This window comes from Anticarsia gemmatalis, chromosome 11, assembly GCF_050436995.1.
Source record: "Anticarsia gemmatalis isolate Benzon Research Colony breed Stoneville strain chromosome 11, ilAntGemm2 primary, whole genome shotgun sequence".
Taxonomy (NCBI): Eukaryota; Metazoa; Arthropoda; class Insecta; order Lepidoptera; family Erebidae; genus Anticarsia; species Anticarsia gemmatalis.
Window position 1 is genome coordinate 3,235,295 of NC_134755.1, and position 20,798 is coordinate 3,256,092.

General features: G+C 34.2%; 2 protein-coding genes across 2 annotated transcripts in view; one reads left to right on the forward strand and one right to left on the reverse strand.

Annotated features, from left to right (window-relative positions):
• LOC142976474 (uncharacterized) overlaps positions 1–11,152 on the forward strand; it is a 38,378-nt gene extending 27,226 nt beyond the window's left edge. The window contains exons 3-5 of the mRNA XM_076119862.1: positions 3,586–3,705; positions 7,278–7,326; positions 10,622–11,152. Coding sequence (XP_075975977.1) covers positions 3,586–3,705; positions 7,278–7,326; positions 10,622–10,666 — 214 coding nt within the window. The 3' untranslated portion in view covers positions 10,667–11,152. The remainder of the gene's footprint in view (positions 1–3,585; positions 3,706–7,277; positions 7,327–10,621) is intronic.
• A 2,054-nt stretch (positions 11,153–13,206) lies between these two features.
• LOC142976588 (C3 and PZP-like alpha-2-macroglobulin domain-containing protein 8) overlaps positions 13,207–20,798 on the reverse strand; it is a 210,880-nt gene continuing 203,288 nt past the window's right edge. Inside the window, exons 16-26 of the mRNA XM_076120021.1 lie at positions 20,395–20,592; positions 19,981–20,206; positions 19,524–19,812; positions 19,045–19,443; positions 18,835–18,944; positions 18,586–18,731; positions 18,121–18,313; positions 17,636–17,792; positions 17,324–17,475; positions 17,060–17,219; positions 13,207–16,968 (exon numbers count right to left, since the gene is read on the reverse strand). Of these exons, the coding sequence (XP_075976136.1) occupies positions 15,349–16,968; positions 17,060–17,219; positions 17,324–17,475; positions 17,636–17,792; positions 18,121–18,313; positions 18,586–18,731; positions 18,835–18,944; positions 19,045–19,443; positions 19,524–19,812; positions 19,981–20,206; positions 20,395–20,592 (3,650 nt within the window). The 3' untranslated portion in view covers positions 13,207–15,348. The remainder of the gene's footprint in view (positions 16,969–17,059; positions 17,220–17,323; positions 17,476–17,635; positions 17,793–18,120; positions 18,314–18,585; positions 18,732–18,834; positions 18,945–19,044; positions 19,444–19,523; positions 19,813–19,980; positions 20,207–20,394; positions 20,593–20,798) is intronic.

The window sequence follows — 20,798 nt, forward strand, 5'->3', positions numbered from 1 at the left end:
TAATTCCTGTTAATTAATTGTCGTAATCGTTTACGATGAGAACAACTTTCTCGAAACATTCTAATTAGAACAGATTTTGATGTATCGATGAAAATCTTCGTTTGTGAATCGTGTGGGAGGGTAAATTATTAATCGGATTTAAATTAATTTCGGACATATATTTAACTTTCCTAGAAATATTAGATTAATTGCTTTATGAATGGGTGCCCTTTTCCCTACCGTGGGTGGCAGTTATATATTATGTTCGACACTTCTTAACTTCACTTAAAGGTTGTTTTAAGGCAATGGATGTGTTGTGACACATCACTATTTAATTCCAAACAAGGCAAAACTAGTGATATGCTATTAGAGAAGCATTAAAATAAGACTAGACATTTATAACATATTTTAAAATCTTATTTTGTCAGTTATCATTAATCATGGCAATGGCAATTTCCTCATAATATTTGTGCAAGCCATAGAACAAGCAACTACTTTAATTTTCAGCGCAACAAAATCAAATGCAAATATCCGATAATCTAAAATTGTAAGTATTATTCAAGGTAATGATAACAGTCCCCTGTCCTTTGCTAACAACATGCGCCTCGTCACGTATGGGACGTGTGATACGAATTATAACAAAATAATCTTTTAGTTCGTAGAATTGGTTGAATTATGTAAGAAATTCTAGGAAACTACCTTTATATGTTACAAGGACTAGAAATTAATCGGGTTAAGTAAAATGTTTGATGTTGGAGTAGTGAAAATGTCTTAAGCGTTAAGGGCATTTCGCTTAGCTTTTAAAGATTACAATATTGTTCACAGAATAAGGAATTCTATAGAAATACAGATTTATAAGTAGGTTATTAATTATTTGGTGTCTCTGAAAACTTTATGCAGACATATTGTTCAACTACTTTACTACGGTAACTTTGCTTAAAAATGAATAGTTTTTTTACTTTGCAAGTAACTGTACTGTACTATACAGTGATAGTTTATATTCGATCTATAGTTGTGGTTTAACAATATCACTTGTTAAGATGACGAATTATTATACTATGCAAATAGACCAGCGGGTCGCTAATATTATCTCAAATGTATTCAGTAATTATTTCCTATGACGTGACCCCATGACCTTTCATTTGGAAGTCAATAGACTAAACGGTAATATCAAATCAGTTCCTCAAGTGACAGATTCTGATAGCACAACAGAATCATGTTCCAGTTTCATTGCATTGATATTATAGTTAGCGGTAAAGCTCTCTCTATTATTCCGTAAGGTGGTCGTTAGTCTACCTGATTCACCTTCCAATTCTTCGCTCTGTGAGTCTTTTGGAAAATTTACGCAAGGCATTCTAAATGAGAACAAACTTAGTGATTATATTTTGAATCCTTTAAAATACCGAATCCAAAAGAAAATACTTTTTTTGCCCTGATCATTTTTATAACAATTTAAATGTTAATATGTGTTCAGATACAGGTGGCACAGGAGCATTACTAACTAATTAAACGAGTTGGTTGCTTAGACGTGCACTCCTACGGGAGTAAGAGGAATTATTGGCATACAAACAGTTACAGTTTAATTCTAAAATAAACGATCATTTCCCTCTAACGATACACAAGTCGAGTGGTAACGGATTACGATAAACTAACGTTAAAACCTTTGTATACATTAACGGTTGGTTGCACCATGTAATGAACGATTCGAGTGTCACGCTAATTAATCGATGTGTTCGACTGTTAACGATTATCGAGTTATCGTTACGTTATCGATATCGATGCGGTTGAGTATTTGTTCTAAAGCTCGGTGACACGTTGATAACGGTTTATCTGATGTTAATTTTATCTTGTTATGTTTTGAGTATAATATACTAATTGATTGTTGGACTAGTTTACCTACTTTATTATAATTAGTAACTGTTTCTTCAGAGTCATTTAATATGCCAAGTAATTCTTTTATCGACTTAACGTCAACTTATCCAAAATAAGAAGGAAAATAAACAGTTAATTTGCAGAAGCTAGTTAACTACATTTTTTTGAAATTTAATAAGAGCAAAACAGAGACAGATATATGAATTTATCCCACTTTTTTCCACTACAAAAATACAGGTAGGTACTATCAAATACCGACATTGAACTTACGACAAGATAAGCAAAGATATAGTAAAAGTAAAGCCAAATTAACGTTAGTAAGTTACCTAAGACGTTACTCTTCATTAATATTCATGTCAATTACATATTCACTCGTCAAACTGAATGCTTTTAACTTTATTTGACTAGTAGTCAACTGTTACATTGGCGAAATTATACCTCAGTAGAGTGAAGGTGAGTATTCGCTGTTACTAACTGCGTAACATGCATCTACTTACTTGAACCTTCCAACATATAAAAAAATAGACAACTGAAAACTGCACTCGTAATATTTTGAAATACTTAAGTATACAGATAAATTTATATCCTTAAGTGGGAATTTGTTCTCAGCTCATGCTCATCATACAGATTGTTGTTTACGGGGAAATCGAACCCACAACACGGGGTAAGGTGGTTACAGGAATGTTGGGTACAGTCAAGTCAATCTTGTGAAGCAACTATCATGGCAACGTACTATTGACAGGCCGTCTTTTAATTATTTTATTCACTATTGCATTGCATGCTTTGCTATGCGTGAAGTTTTGACAGTTTTATATTTATTGTTTTTTAGTAAAGTCTAGAAGAGTGGGTTCTCTTAAACTAGCCTGACTATTCAACTACAGACCGCAGTTGATACTCAGTATTATGTTCTTGTCTGTTTTTGTATAATAACTTGGTATTAAATTATTTATTTACTTTAACTTGGTATTAAAGCCAAAGTTTTGTCATACATTCCAAATACACGAGTTTCTATGTTTTCATCTATATCTTAGTCAATGACTGTCAATATTGAGTGGTGGTAAATCTTAACAAAAACTTTCTATAGCTATAGGATTAAATTTCCAATAACAACAGGAAACATTTCATCTTTAACAGCATTCCAAGAATCTCTTCACATCTCAAACCAAATGCACTGTGAACAAAGGAAATCCTTGTTTGAAGACAAGCCCACACATTCTACGAACAAATTGAATGATGTCCCATACGTCGCTACATCTTAATATCATAGAGTGTTCATGTATTATTCATGTGTCGTTCTTTGTCGTAACCCAAACAATCCACAACCCGAATAAAAGTAACCTCAGTTTATGTGTAAAACTATAAAGAACTTCAGACATGAGTTTATTGAAGATTCTCATAAGCATAGCGGTGTTTTATGGGCTTACTTGTATGAGCTCTGGATGACGGCAAAGTCAAATTTGCTTGAAAAAATAGAAATAGAAGCCTGGTGTTCTTTGAAAATAGTTAGAAACTACTTATTTGTCTAAAGATTAAAGTCAGTTCATTTTGTACCGCGATAATAATACTGATATTTTTTTATTCCGATTTTAATTCTCAACTGTTCAATATTAAAAATAAAATGTAAATTCAGATTTAGTATTCGCCAATTCGATACGGAACAAATTCGATCGTATCTTGGCCGTGTTGAGTAGTGTTGTGAGCACGATTGTTATATCGATATCGATATATTGGCAGGATCGACCGCCGCGACGTTGCGGATGAAGACCGCGTCGATCCAGACTTGTTAAATCGCGCTGTGCGGCTGCTTGTGCTGCAGAAATTAGACAGCATTTACTCCTACCACACCCGACCAAGGTACGATAATCGATGTATCCTTCCCATCATCGATAATTCCGCGCACGTTTCGTTTTCGATGTGTTTCCTGCATGCCTTATCCCCTTGATTGTTAGTACTGACAAGGAAAGCAATACAAAAAACGGCCTTTGACCAATAAATGATATGAATATTGATAACGTGTCCCGAAGATAATACTTCTTTAGGTTTGTAATTGCGAATGTAATTGGACAGTGGACTTTGTGTCGGCGAAAATAAAACAGTAATTTAGGATTACGTCAATAATAATATTACAAAGTCAATGTTATGAATATTTAAGCTTTCTTTACCGACTTTTGTATAATGATTACAATCAGTAATTTTGTTATTGTTTTTTTATTGCTTTGTACGAATATTAAACGAGAAACTCGTGACATTTTACGAAAGTAACTTTACTATGGAAAACGAATTTTTACACGTAAGAACATCGATTAGTCATTTATTGATTTATGTAGTAAATCTCTAACAACCCCTTCAAACTGATATCTTTCAAAATCGAAATTTAATATTGTTCAATAATTTTGCTAAAATATTTAGGCATCTATTTGACACTATCGTTTGTAATTGAAAGATATCGTAATTTGTAGACAGTTTCACAAAAGAATTGCTGACGATTCCTAAACAGCTACAAGATGCGTTAAGAACATTTTAATAAAATGCTTTTTATTTTTTGCAAAAAAATATTAAATTGGATTACAAATAAAACTAAAAATAATAAAGGAATCATGATATTTGAATTGGTGCTCAAACCTTAGTTATGATTAGAAAGTCTATAGTGTTTTATAATTTGATGATACCTAGTCTAATAAAATAAATTATGGTTATTGATCACAACGATGAAGACTAAAAACACACTATCGCGTTATTACATAGTTCAATATAAACTTAAGTGAAAATATATAAAAACTGCGTTATTTTAAAGTACAGTGATCACAACTCTTGCGAAATAAGGAAATAGTGTTATACGTTGTTTAAAATACGACTCGATGTGCATAAACGTAATACGCTAAGTGGTACTCGCTAAACGACTTTACACTAGACACTAACTCACGGGATGTTTTACAAAATTAAATATTGAAATATGAAACATGTATTGTCATAAACTGTCTGCGGATTAAAAAGAGTTTTTGCGAGCGGAAATTAAAGTTGAATGCAATGTATTGCAAAAATAAAATGTTCACTACATCGTTTAAAATAATATGTTGAACTTTCTTTGAAACCTTTTGCTTAGAAATAGCCCGTTTTTTCGTGTCTTTCTTTTTAATTATCTTGCAAAAAAGTGAAATAAAAATAGAACAACGTTTTATACAGTTATAAATCTTTTAACAGTGTCAGTGCCGTACTTTTTAGTCAAAAAGCCGACATGGCGTTAAAAATAAAAAAAACTCACTCATAAAAATAAAAGGTCTGGTTCAAATAATGTAACTTTACGTATTTTCCCGCCGCTGAAAGGGAAAATGAAAATCTTTTCCTTGTTTCACATCAAATGTATCTTCAGCTAAAATGAATGCGTGTGTGTTAATTTTATTATTACAATGTTATAAAATACTGATACATTTCTGGAGTTCGAAACATAATATTTACATAAGTACATAAAATCGCGCCTGTTATTCCCGAAGATACAGGCAGTGTTAGTGACAGACAACATTAATCTAATTCTATAGGAGGCAAGCGTATCCATACTTACTTACTGGCCACGTTACCAAAACTTAAATTTGAACAGCCCAATAGTACTTTGGCCAACCCGGGAATCGAGCGCGTGCATCATGATACTCAGTCCGATACACTACCGACCGCGCCACAGAAGCAGTCAAAAATCATTTCATACTAAAGAAAATATATATCTTGAGCAATGAGCATAGAATACAAGTAGATAGATATTGTTAAGGGTTAAGAGTTACTTAGAAACTAATCATCTATCAAAGGATGTTAGGAGATTGAACGACATGTGTGACTCTTCAAGGACGAGTATTATTATTGCCTGGAGCAAACTGTAACTATATGTTGTTACGTTGTTAGAGCTCTAGGCACCTTATTAGGGTACCCAATTTTTGTAGGAATTGTAAGATTAGATTCTGTAACGACTGGAACTGTAAAATGTATTGGCCCATCTGATCATTTTAAAAATTCTATTTCGGATAGTTATTGAGCATGTGTTATAAAAGTTAAACCTTAAGTACCTACACATAAATTTGAGTTATTCCGTTCGGATCCCCAATACTGATACCCTAGTATTTTAAAATTATTTTCTATTCCGGTCTGATCCCCCGTATATAAACAGTCAGGGTATCCGATCGGAATGAAATATTTAAATTTATTATAATGTTTATATACGGGGGATCAGACCGGAATAGAAAATAATTTTAAAATACTAGGGTATCAGTATTGGGGATCCGAACGGAATAACTCATAAATTTGCATTTAACTACCACAAAGTAAAAATTGTTTTTGCATTTATAATGTTAAATTTTGTATTACAAAGCATTTTGTATTCTAATTAAATTAGGAATACACAAAGTAAGATACGAATAAATAATGAAACAACTGAAACCTGCAGTTGTTGTTTACTGTTGCTTTTGCAAAATATAGTTTTATTATTTAGTCTATTGCACATACGATTTTAAACTCTTGCGACTTGTACACATAATATATGAATGAAATTCTACCGACTGCCTCTGTGGCGCGGTCGGTAGTGTATGCGGCTGCCGTGCGAGAGGTCTCGGGTTCGAATCCTGGGTCGGGCCAAACAGTCTTTTCTAAGATTTTCTGTTAAGAATTTCATAGAGATTGCCCGGAGTTGGGAAGTTGAGGTCGAAGACCTCCGTGCCTCGGAGAGCACGTAAAGCCGTCGATCCTGCGCCTGACCTCTCACTGGTCGTGTCGGTTATCCGTCCCACCGGGCTATGAGAGTGATGGAATAGAGAGTGTACCTGTGTATTGTGCACACACTTGGACACTATAAACAAAGTCCTGCATAGATGGCCAGTTTCAATGAAACTGACCGCCGTAGCTGTATATCGGCTAGGACGACATTATATATGAATGAAACGAGTCTTAAACGCTTTATTTGTTAACCCGACGTTGCGATCGAGTTACATTAATCGTGATCATGTGCCGACTCCTTAGGCGGATAAATTTTAATCGCTTTAAAGACCCGTTGCATTATAATAAAATGGAAAGTAGGTATGGTAGTTTTTGAAAACTACTACAAAATGCTAGGTTTCACAAAATATGGTTGGTTTATACATTTTGTCGCCGTTTCAGCATACGCCAAGGTTTACTTTTATAGTCAGCTGTAAACTTTATGCAGTAGGCTAATATGAGTGTGCGAAATGTTCACGATTTTTGCGGACTAACATGTCGGACTCGTAAAAATATGACAATGTTAAGTAACATAGTAGGGAACGACAATGTTATTATGATGAGGAAAATTATGGCGATTAATGCACTTTTATACATCAAAGCAGAGTGACGGTATCCCGCCTCAATTTCTGGATCTTTGTTTTGTATTGGTATTTTTGTAATGTTGAAATGTTGTTTTTTATTGTTCGCAGGTTTGGCAAGCGCTCTGATGCCTACACGAACTGGGCCAAGGACCTTGAGGTTTGTGGAAATAATATTTCTACTATTCTTTCGCAATATTTTAGGGTTTGATGACTTGAATTATTCTAAAAAATATTTACATTCCATTAGTTTCGTCAGTTTTAATTCTTGATGGAAAGCTAAACACCTTACCTAAACCATGCAATTATAAAATTTAAAGCCCATTTTAGTCATAAATCGGTGAACTTGAAATTTTTACCATATTTTCATTAGTATAAATACCTGAATCAAAATCACAGGGATCTTGAGTACGCTAAACTACAATGCAATATGATCTAAATTCCCCTTTCATGAAATCAAATAATCATGGAATAGATCTAGATCTCAATTTATCTTTTACGTTGATGTGTGCCTAGGTAAATTATTATTAGAGGTAGTAATGCAAGACATTAGAAGATAGAACATTGCCTTAGGGTTGCGAATACGAGATAAACTGCAATTAATTCCTTCCCACGTAAGGAAACTAAACACATGCTTGTTGAATATGACAGAAATTCTAAGTTACACCAAGTATATTAAGAGTTTGCTTACACGTTTATCAAAGTGTGGCATCCAGCAGTTGAATTTACTTACTTGAGTTAGCGTTTCTCGATGAGTTTGCATTTACTGGTTGATATTTAGTTGCACGGTATGCATACGGCGTGTTTACTAAGATTTAATTCATTGCTAATATTAAATAGCTACTAAAGGAGTTTTAACTCTTTCTTATGTTTAATATTACTATAGACATTTTGCTTTATATCTCACTTGGCAAGTGACGATAAAAACAGAGACTTTACCTGCCTATCTAAGAAACACCCATTTATTTATTCTATTTTAACTAAGAACGATAATAATTTTATACACAACACACAGATAAATAAGTAGTTGGACTAGTTAGTTTTAGAATTTAATAAATACTGAAGCACAATTGGTAAACTATTAATTTGAAGCAGAAATAACCAAAAATAAAATTAATATTTGCAAAACTTATCGTGAAATACTTTAAGCTTTCCTAGGATTATGTTGCCGTCAAACAAAATGATTAACGAAACAAATGGTGCCTTTCAATCGAGTAATAAATTTTAATTGTTTTATAAATTTATTGTTTGAAACGTTACAATTTTTCATGTGGATTACGCTTTGATTGAAAGAATAATGTCTTAAATATTGATGGAATAAATTCATTCAATATAGTACCAATATGAAAATATGTATTTTCAGTTAGAAACAAAATATAATTGTGTTAAATAAACGGATGTCACATGTCTAATAATAATATATTATTATTATTATCAAATGTGCGGTTTCATCTGTCATGCGATTCAGCGATATTTCTCAATAATAATTTAATTTTAGAAACACTGCGTCAAACTTCCAACGTCCAAATAATTTTCAGTACTAATTAGTTGTTAATTTAGTATTCAAACACTAGTCTCTGCGCTGAATCATTTTAGCGAATAATTTAATTTATTCATCTTATCAGAGGCCGTCGGAGTGATAGCCTAAAATTTACTTGAGCACGACAAACAGCTACCAATATCCCTCTACTTAAAACCCTACGAGTGTCCTTTGAAATTAAATTAAAACGCTTGTTTATCGCTAAATTTATTAATTAAGCCTTACTAGTTAAATGTCGTTTGGTTTGTTTTGATCTTTTTACCTTTGGCGTTGCTTTCTTAAATTAATAAAAGAGCCTGAATAAACAACCCTGTGTGCCGAGTAAAGATTATAAAATTAAATATTTATCAACGTAATAAGATTTTGTTGTAACACTGTTACTAGCAAAAAGGAAGCTTGATTCTGTTAGCTGAAGCTTTTGGGATTATTCGGTGTTTGTATGTAAATTTTCCTTTAAAATAAAACTAGTTATTTACTCTGTCCAATGTGTTCATAAGCAAAATGGATTACCGTCTTTATTACAAAATATTCTAATCAATAAAAGCTTGAAAATACCCTTTCAAACTAAAGCAAATACTCGAAGCATTTTATATTAAAATCTTTACAAACACTAATAAAAGCAGTTCTCGCTAAGCGACCTTTCAATACTAATATAATTTTCCTTTAATTTATTGAAAGCAGGTAATAACTTTCATACGCTAAGTATCAAAGGTATACTCTTAATAGGAAGAAAAATGAATATCAAAGAAAATTTCAATATAAAGTTGTATTCTCTGAATCCCTCTTGAAAGGCTTGAGAGTAATAGTTTTATGCAGGATTTATCTGATCGGTTATGCGATGAAATGCCACAATATGAGGAATAAACGTCTGTATTGCATCTTTGCATCTCAATGCAGCTTTCATATATCAGGATTTATCCACATCGTTATATTAGATTATTGCCTGCGCTACTATTGAAACTAGAATGCGACTTTTAAATCGTTTTATCTTCCTGTAGGACGTTTCATTTTTGTATAGTTTGTTTGAAAATGAATACTACGCTTTGCGAAATCTCTAGGAATCGAATTAGAAATACATTATTAATTTATACGAATATAATTAAACGTTACGTCTTACTTTTAACTTATTGATGTACCACTGCTAGATTAGGGTCTTCTCCCAAATCGAGAGAGGGATTGGGCCTTCAGTCCGCCTCACTGGCCAAGTGCTGGCTGGCGTCTTTGCATGCCATCAAATTTTAAAAAATAACAATTATTTGACAAATTATTTCACTTCATTTACTTATTTTCAATACACTAATGAGATAATAATTGAATACAGAGAATTTATAAATATAACGGTTTTGCGGTTAGTTGTATAATTCACACAGCAGTGAGTTATTCAGTGAAATAATGGTAGGGGATGTCTGCGTTTGAATATATTGAGTTTCAATAAAGCTTTGCGGTATTGGTCGTTAAACCTGGATTGTTTTGTGCCTATATTATTAGGGTTTAATAAGTTATCGTGTAAATATGTTAGATTAAATAAATATTATTTTAAAATTTGCAAAATAGTAAAACGATTTCCAAAAAATCTTATTCTACCCGGCTGCAGGTTTATTTTATTTATTACATACTAAGTAGGGTAAAATAAATAATTGAGTTTTAACTTGTATTAATTTCTCGTAAACGCACTTAATTTACTCAAAGTTCTTTTTCCAGCTGTAACTACCTACTTTTTCTTATAAACTGCTAGTACTTAAATATGTTTTGGTATATATTTGAGGTGTATGGCTACTTTGAGTTTCACTTTACGGAAATTTTAGTGAAGGCTGATTAGCTCATCTAAAACGTAAACATCCTGAGTAGGCAGCGATCAGTTAATTAGCCTAGATGCAAGTTAAAAGTGCTCTTACTAATTGGAATTTCTTTACAGAAGCCGGACTTACCCGCCTGGCTGTCATACGCAAGAAGGAGATGAGGTGTGCAACAGTCACGGGATCCATATTAATTAACAAGTCATTTAAATCAATGTTCGTGATTACTGTTACAGTTTAAAAAAAATATTGTACCACATTCAGAATAAAACTTATCCTTTAACGTGTACGTTTACCCATATTTAACATAGAGACTTCCAAGTTTACGTTATGTCTTTGACTGATTCGTTTTGTATTTATGCATTTGTTTATTTATTTATTATTACTTACCAATAATTGATCGATTTGTCTTTTGTTATTTATTTATTTTGAACTAATTTATTATGATAACTAATTTGTTTTGTTTGTGTTTAATATTTTGGTTGACATTTTTATCTTATCTATGTAAATGTTTAAACAATTCAATTCACTCCTCCATATCTTAAGAGTCATTGTGTAATAGAAATTCGAAACAAATAAATTGTACCTTTACGGATCAAATATCATTGTAATGTTATGAATAAAAGCAATTGATAAAACGTAATATTAAATTGTTTGTTTTATTGTTAGCAATTCCTATGAACAAGGACAATATGTACTTGGATAATTAAATTGTATTCTAGAACAATGAGTTATTATAATGAAACATTTATAGCACAAAGGAAAAAGTTCAATATTGTTTTCTCTTGAAGTAGAATAATAACTAATTATGAGTTGTGCTTTCTTTTGTACTTTTCCAATACCACTACTTGAATTTTTATCGGTGGTGTATACGACAGTCTGTTGTTTTTCAAAGTCTACGGAATGTTAAGCCTATACGCTTCACGAATCAAATAATCGTTTACGTAATTTTAAATATTTGGCAACAACAAAAAAAGATTGTAAGGGAACGGAAAACAGTAATTTGATTGTACAGACAGCAGTCAGCTGATACATCAAAGTAAAAAATCCCTTTTATTCAAGTGGCAGCGGCGCTTCAGTAACTATCAGAGAATACTCAAAGCATTGACTTGTAAGAGGGCATAGTAAAGCCGATTTGGAGACGGCGGAAAAGCGTAGATCAAGTATTCGTAGCCGAAATGCGTAGTTCGTCGTGGGCGCTACGCCGTAGCAACGCTCTACGAAGTGGCTACGTGCAATCTCGCATTTAGTTGGTGACACTTTTGGGGAATTTATTTACTTAGGAGACTTTTAACCATTCAATGCTAATCAGGGAAGTATTTACCTCAAATAATAACATCTCTGTTTGTCTTGAAAAACTCTATTGGCAGTTAGTGTGTTTTGTGATGATATTAATAGGATGATAATAACACACTAATGATGTGCATATCATATATTTATTTCGGGACTGTAGTAGTAGTATTGAGGAAGAGTATAGGACTTGAACAAAACTCTTGGAGAAATTAGACATAATATTAAAATTTGTCTTAAAATGTATAGCTTCAAAAATATATTATCATGTTGTAATCGAGTAATCCACAGTAACGTTTGTAAATAGCTGAACTTTTATGACTATTTACGGAAAAAAAATTAGGCAGATTTATTTTCGCATCTAATTAAGAGTTATACACACAATCAGATTACCCATATGTATTAACATGGTAGTCAAACACAATCACAATATACACGACATCAGATGTATGGCCGGGGTTTAATCACGGCGAGGAGGAAATGTAGTTTCCGGGAACATTACAGCTCGTACAATGTATTACTATGCAGTGCGACGTGAGGTTTACTATTGAAATAGTACAGCTATGTTTGACTCAATTATTATGATGGCTTATACAGGAAATGTGCGTGGTTGGAGAGTTGTAATACCTTCATTACATTAAAGTTACATGTTGTTAGTTACACGTGTACTACCTAGATTTAGTCAGCTTCAAAAATAATAAATTATACATTGTAACATTTTTTGTATAAAAAATCAATTAAAATTAAATATGCAATGTCTTGCTATTGGTCAACAAAAAAGAGGACTGTGATTGTAAAATTACACAATCTCAACTTTGTAACTCCGGGCAAACTAGGAGAAATTCTTAACGTAAAAACTCGGACAATACTTTTTGGCTCAACCAGAACGTGAACAGACGTGAGAGAACGTGATCTTGGGTATTCTTTTTCTCGTTTTTGAGTTAATATAAAAATATAATTTTGAAGTCAGAAAATAAGCAGTTATTTGTATAAATTATTATGTACCTTTTTGAATAATGTTGTCTGTACCTACACCTACGGCATACCTAATGAATACATAGTAATTGATTTTGGACAAATGGGCAACGATAATAAAAAAATAGGCAAAATTTTGTATGTGTTTCCAATAGACGTGATGTTGGACCAGTTCGTTTGATATGCTTGATGCTGACCTTAGTTATGCTTGTAAAGTATTTTGCATTGGAAAGATAAGGACTTTCATAATTATTTAGAATATTATTTTAATTCTCCATATCCTTCATGTCAGTTCATGTTATATTCAAACAAATAATTATGTAGTTTGTTTACGTTTAACCTGCTTTTCATTAAGGCCACTCTGATGGCCTTAACGTTTAAAAAAAATAACATATCTACTACAGGAAAGGCAAGGAACAAAGTTAATAAAAACACTTAATAATGTATTATGTTATTATTTAATCGTTCCTATGAACTAATCCGTTTCAGTACATCGAGGTATTACTTAATGAATGACTAGCTTAATATTTAAGCACAAACATTTAAAACTATAATCTTACACCATCGAAATGAGATCATTTTTACATAATATCGAAAAATTGACGTTTATCCACCGCGCAAGCACCTATTTATCATACAACCTTACATTTATACACTTAAATCGTGCTTAGTTTATTAAATACTATACATTTGATTGTAATACCGGTACAATAAGAAACAGGGCCGCATTTGAGATGTTTCGGTGCATCGCCCTAAATATAATTTTCTTAAAATATACGTACAATAAAAAAGCTTTACGTGTAATATTTACAAAAGAAGATAATTAGGAAGAGGTTAGAGGGTTCAAGACAGTTACTGAGGGCACAGGAGTCTAGTTTATACAGGATTAAGTTATGAAGGAGCTGTGAACTCAATAAACCTAAAGGTTGTAATGTTAAGGCATCTAATGTTTGTTGGGGCAGTCAGCTTTATATTGACGTTATAGTTAAGAGTAGGAGGTAAGTATCAGATAATTAACAGGTAAGGTCAGTTCATGCATACAGTCATACAAAAACGAGATCTAAGGTACTCACTACAGAAATGGGATTTAGTAAATCTATAACTTCCTTTTACACTAAATGTTGTTAATACTATTACAATGTTATGCTTATTAACGAAATTTCGTTCGGAAATTCGGTGTTTTTAATAGTTGTATTCAACGACATCTATACAAGAGCTACCGTAACTAAACGGCACTGTAAGAATTGTGATTCAGTTTGCTACCGACTATTGACAATAGATGGCACTGTATTGTATTTTGAGCGAAAGAACGTAAAGAACTACATTTTCCAAGTTATAGATTTACTACTCCACAGTACAACATAAAACATCTAGACAGCTACTAGAACTACGTTTTACATACAATAGATACAGAAGACGAAAGACGGATGGAAATTCTGGGGCTTTAGCATTACAATTACATACCTAAAACTCTAGGACTATTTATACTAGGGGGTAAATGATTAGTTTGGCATTAGAGATTCTATTTACAATAAATAAATTTGGAGTCCGCTACCTGCTAAATTGGGCTACCTTTACAACCTTAGGAATAGCGACAAGTTTTACCAAAAATGTAAAAATTGTAGGAGTAGAATCTCATAATAATTACGCAAGAGTTAAACAGATAGAAGATAAAAAGAACAAACAAGAAGAAATACTTATTAAAGAAGGATGAAATAAAGAAACCCATAGTTTTTCTAACGATGGATATGAAAAACGAATTGGTAATTAATGATAATAACGACCAAACAGGTAGCCCACTAGTTACACTAAAACAGCATATCTAGCTCTCCTAAATTTATAATAGCATCTAGACTGAAGCTGAAATTCTAACTAACCAAGATTGACTCAGTACAACTTACTCTAATCTACTATTACATATTTTCATTTGACACTACCAAGCCTAAGACGGCTATAATATCGGCTCTATCTATTGGAGAAATTAAATCTTTGCTTTTGAGCAAAGGCGACACACGTACAAATAGAAGTAATAGGTCACAGCGCTTGACTTTTATCAATAATTTTAGCTTACATTTAATATTTACAGCTCACACGACCATCCACACAAATCATTCAGATGAGTGCAATACATTCTAACAATCAACAATAAAATGTGCTTTAGGAATCGCCTTCGAGATATCAACAATTTGAGTGCAGATAAAGATTTTTAATGTTGGAGAGTACGTTCTTTCTACATCGTATTACACAAGCGCTTTATATGTTTTTCTATTTGACAAGACTTGAAAGTTTCGAGACTTTTATATATTGGGTTAGGGACTTGGGGTGTAAACCTCTTTACAATGTTTCAAAAAGTGTTATAGCTTGTAAATACGGTTATTTTGAAGCTTTTATTATTCGGACATGATTTAATTCTACAGTTAGATGAAATTAGCCTCGTAAAATCCAAAATTATGTTGCTACCATCGCGTACTCTCTGACATTGTCATCTTTAATCTAGAACTGGTTTCAAGTGGCAGACTGTGTGTTACAAAAATATTTATACTGAAGTCTTTGTATCTTATACATTACATAACAATAAAGTTTATAAAGATCGGTTATCATCTACATTAGACATGTTATGTCCTAAAAGGTTTAGTCTATTATGAACATGTAGTTTCTCCTCCATTTTCGAAGGATCATTATCGGAACCCTCTTTGAGTAGTTCCCATAGATTGTTTTTGTCTAAGATCTCGAAACCGCCCTTGTTTTCCGGGGCGATGTCAGATTTGATATTCTCCGACAGTGTTTTTGATGTTTCAGAAATTGGTGTCGGCGGTATCTTGTGTATCTCTTTGTTTATAGATTTCAATGTTTTAACATTGTATTTTTGTGGTACTGTTTTCTTTTTAGTCTTATTAATAATGTCGGAGTCAATGACATCGCTTTTATTGTGCTTTGTAGCGTTATTATGAATTGCGGTTATCAAAGGCTTCTTTATTTGTGTGATCGCTTTAGGTTTCTTTGTCCTGTAATGTATTGTTTTGATGTTGTTATTGGTGATGGCTGTTATTGTATGTGGTACTACTTCGGGGTGAGGCAAGACTTCAGGTATTGGTGTTTTAACTGAAGTGATCTCTGTATGAGCCGTAGTAGCTTCTGACGTCACAGTACGTGTTAAAGATTCATTGTTTTCTTTTACCGCATTTCTTTCTGTGCTTACTTTAACAACATTTGTTTCTTCATTGGTTTCCGTATTGACTGCCTCAGTGTGTGTTTCTGTACTTGTAGAGGTGACTGGAAGTACAATGTGCGCAGTTTCTGGTTTCTCCAAGACAACTTTGTGTTTTGATTTTGCTATTTCTTCAATTGAAAACGTAGTTTCTGTAGTCTTGTTTAGAACCACGTTATTTTTCTCGGTAGTCACTGGTGAGGTGTTTTCTATTTCTTTAACTTTCATAAAGAATTTTTCATGTTTATCTCCGTAAGTAGCTTTTAGAGTACCTTTCCTTCTCGGTAAGGGCTTTTTCTTAATATCATCTTTCTTCGGCAGTATTTTTGGCAGTATAGATTTTTGTACTATCAACTCACCATTTATTTTGGGCACTAAAGGAGCGATATTATTACTGACTATTGAGCTCTCAGTTTTGTTAACATACGTTACGGTTGGAATTATAATGGGATCGTCAATGTTTTCTGTTTTGGCAATAGTTGTATTATCAGGCAAGTTTGGTTCAGTAGTCGTCGTGGTAGGATCTTGTGTAGTTACTGTTTCAGTTGTACTGGTTGTGGATGTAGATGGTTCCGTAGTAGTGGTATCCTCAATTGTTGTAGATTCGGTACTTGTTACTGTAGTGGTCTCCGTAACTGTAGTACTCTCGGTCACTGTGGTAGTTTCAACATGTTCCGTGGTCTCCTCATTATGTTCTTCATAGTTCTTTCTAAATTCATAGTCCCTGCTACAAATCCTTCCACATTCACAGATGTTATCAATGCTCGTACTAGTTTTGAGGCTAGCGAGTTCAGTTTTATCGAACCACGTGATGAAGTCATCGTCAGTTATTCCTCGCAGTAGTGGACTTCCAGGTCTTGCGTGGAAGAATGTTTCTACGGCCAGGTCTGGGCGAGTTGATGGATAAATCTTGGCAAATGCAGGTCGCAGACTTGTTATGACGAACTTGGAGCGAACCTCGTATGTGACACAGACAGGACACGTTGAACTGATCTGTAATGGAAAAATGCACGGGTTAGAAATTTAAATATTCGAATAAAAATAAAGAATCAAGTCCGAAGCATGACGTAAAAAAGGTACTTACATTTGCAAACACGAACCACACTGATTCTCCTCTAGAGCCGTAGTGTAAGTCAGCAAACGTAGCCCCATCGAGCACCACCGGGTTGACAGAATGCAGTTCATATCCAGAAAACAGAGAAGATTCTAGACGTAGAATGCCGGACCGTTCCTTACCCTTCCACCTGCAAAGTAGAATAAATGAAAAAATATAATTAGAGAACTGAACGTAATAATAATAGCATCATTTACTAAGACGAAGTCTCTAGAGTTGAAATATATTACTAACTTGAAGCAGGTCTTTATGATCAACGTAGGTAGGTTGCCTTGCAAGTCTTCTATGCTACTTCTTTCGGGACGAATCTCTTCAATAATGGCAGCTTGGATGTTCAGCAACGCGTTTTCTGGCTTTGGCGTATATGTAGAGTAGGTTATTGTTCCCTGAAAGAAAGAAGGCCAGACATGAATGACTATTTTGTTCAAAAATGTTAACTTGATGACACGTTGTTTGTGCGTTGTTTGTGCATTGATGACACGGGTATGAAATTGAGATGGAAATTAAGATAAAGAGCATGTAAAAAGTTTCTATTAGTACATTTACCTGTACTGTAGCACATCCCGCACCAGTAGCGTAGACAAAGACTTTAGTTGGTAAGCCAGGCAGCTGTAATGGTCTGGGTGGAGTTTTAGCGCGAAGTTCCAATGTATCAGTCAGTTCCATGCCCGCAGTTGCCAGGGACACAGTTAGTGCTCGGTGTCTGTAATAAGATGAATACAAACGTTTATTCATGTTCCTTTTAATAGTCAGCAAGTAAAATATTTGACATAAATTACTACAGTATTGTTTACTAAATTTTCAACAGTATTAAGATTGCAATAGTAACTGGTTTTAGAAACTTCAAGAATAAGCTACGAAGTAAATAAACATTTTTAGTGAGTGTCTAACTTAAAAATACCGACGGAAGTCAAGAAGATCATAATGTACGAAGTAGGTATGTTATACCTACGACAAAATCCTTACATAACTAAAATGTTATATGCGGTAAAAATTCCTGTTTTTATGTATTAAAAAATATATAATATTACCTGTCGTGAGCGAGTGCAGCGTACTGCGCGGCGGCCTTGGTGGCGCTGTAGGCGAGGCTGGGGTGTCGCTGCAGCGTGGAGGCGCGGTAGTACAGGAAGCGCGCCGCCGCCTCGCCCTCCGCCAGCGCGCCGCGCGCGCACGCCGCCAGCAGCACGCGCACGCCCGCCACGTACTGCTCCATCGTTACTGCTTCTGTACGAATACAATATAAGGTAGAGTTAGCTGAAAAGTCGTAAGCCAACTTATGTATATCAGTACATCTGACTTGCTCTTGATTTGTCTTGATTATTCACGTTAGAGAGATCTTTTATGATGAGCCGCTAGCTTTCTGTAATATTAAATCAACTACGATTGAATTCCACGAGACTCGGAGCAATCACAGGGTGTGGCAGGGTTGGAAAATGTTGATCCATAAACATATAAATAAGTACAGATGCATTGAACGGAATGATTTAATATATTACCATATGATGTGGTCTTGATATTTCTCGAGGTTTCTTCCAATAGCCAATCAGCAGCATCTTTCCTGGGCGCGGGCCAACCAAACTCGCCTTCCTCAGTTGTGGAAGCGTTTCTCAAAATCACCAACGCCTCTGGCACTATTGGACTCCTATGAGGACAATAAAGTAAAATATAGCGTCGCCAACAAAAACACAATATTAAAAATATATTTAGAAATCTGGCATAAAAATAATTTTAACAAGGCACATTACCTTGCCAACACTAATGCAAGTACAGTAGCAGCAAGAGCTGCCGGTGAAGTCAGATTGTAAAGATTTTGTTCCAAATATTTTTGCGATTTCTTTGCAACATCAGCATCCATCTGAAATAAAAACCAAACGAATTAGCCAACTCACACATTTTTCATATTTATTAAGACCTTAATGCTTTTTTAAAGTTCTTCATTTACAATTTTACTGTACCTGATTCTCAACACCGACTTCGAGCAAAGCAACCAAAGTTTCAGCGGTTACTTCAACTCTTCTCTCCGCGTCTATTTCTTCTTGCGTCATGTTGCCGTCTTTATCGTAATAATAATATTCATTTACATCAACCTCTTTCAAAGTGCCGTTAGATTTTTGCATATCTACGGGATAATAATCAACTTCCTTGTCTGCGGCTAAAGGTGTAAAAGAACCGTCGGCATTTTGACGAGTTTGTATCCATTTCTTTATATTTTGTAGCAAATCCGGATCTACCGGATAGTAGGACTGGATTTTTGTTAGAATTTCTAATATTTTGATGGTTGAGAGATGACTGCTCATTCCTGGATGGTCGCTGAAGGAATTGTCGCTTTTTCGGAACGATAATAGAACTTGGACCTGCAAAAATAAATAATGTTAAATTGATCCTACAATTTTTATTATTTTGAATATACTCACTGCAAGTAGTTACTAATTACCTGTTCAGGTAGTTTTCTCAATATCCTCTCTCGTTCATTGTCATCGACTAAATGTGGAATATGTTCCAAAGCTAATAACGGTGCTAAACTCGCTGAAGCAGCTGAAAGTTGGGAATCTCTCCAAACTTCAGCCCATTGATCCGTGGAGTCCGTCTGAAGACTGTACAGTGGTAGGTGTAGACCACCAGATACGAGTAAAGTGCCGCTTGCTGAACCAGGCACCACGCCTCGCGGAAGACCCAGTTCCAATACTTGAGAGAAACCTGCTTCTTCGTTGAAGTTCCAAATTCTGAAATAGCCATTTTAACGTAAATTAATAAAAATAAAGACACACAACAAAATTATGGAGGGTCAAACGCTGGTCGCAAAAAAGATAATACGCCCGATTTTTACTGCCGTGCCCCCATTTTGGGAAATTTATTAAATGGCTTTACTAAATTTTGTATTTTTTGCTAACCTGAAATCAGCTTTGTCTCCCCAGAGCGCGCTAAAGCCAACGTATTTAATCCTCATGTCCGGAGCCAACGGCCAGACAAGAAGCCTTCTCTCGGATGGTGCGGCTCCTCGGCCGACAGACAGTCTGCCTCCTTCCCACCACACCCACCAGTCGCACCAAGACGCTTCGCCACTACATTCTTCATCGCTTTCCGTTTGCTCTGCGCTTGCTAGGTGTACGTCGTAGCCTGGAAAAAATATATGATTTATTATTTGTTTGCTAATACATAATATATCAATGTCTTGCATAGAATCATCTCAAAACAACGTCACTTATCTTGAATAGGTAATTTACTTTTATTTTCTACGTTTGAGGAACCTTGAAGGTAACGGAAAATAACAGGAATAATCCAAGGAAAAATTAAAATATGCATACCGTGTTTTCCTTTAGCTATCCAAACTCTAGTCCTCTCGAACACGACTCGATACATATCATCAGACGGTTCTCTTATAGCTGATAGAGCAACGTGGGCAGCTCCTTGTGCTCGTAACTCCAAGACTAAGCCAGCTCTGTTCCTTGGTGCGGCAACCCACTGCCATTCCCAAGACCCTCGTGATGATACTGCTAAATGTTCTGTAAATTGAGAAAAAAACTCGTGAATAGAACTTCAAGTACTATTTTAATGTTATAATTCTTGAAATGTCCGATCAAAAGTTTTTTTTAAATAAGTATCGTACCAGTTGTATAATAAAAAACTTTTAATAAGAATAAATCTTTGCATTACTGCCAATAGTCTACTCAACAAGAAAGTTTAAAAAGAAGCAACTTGTTATCGCAAT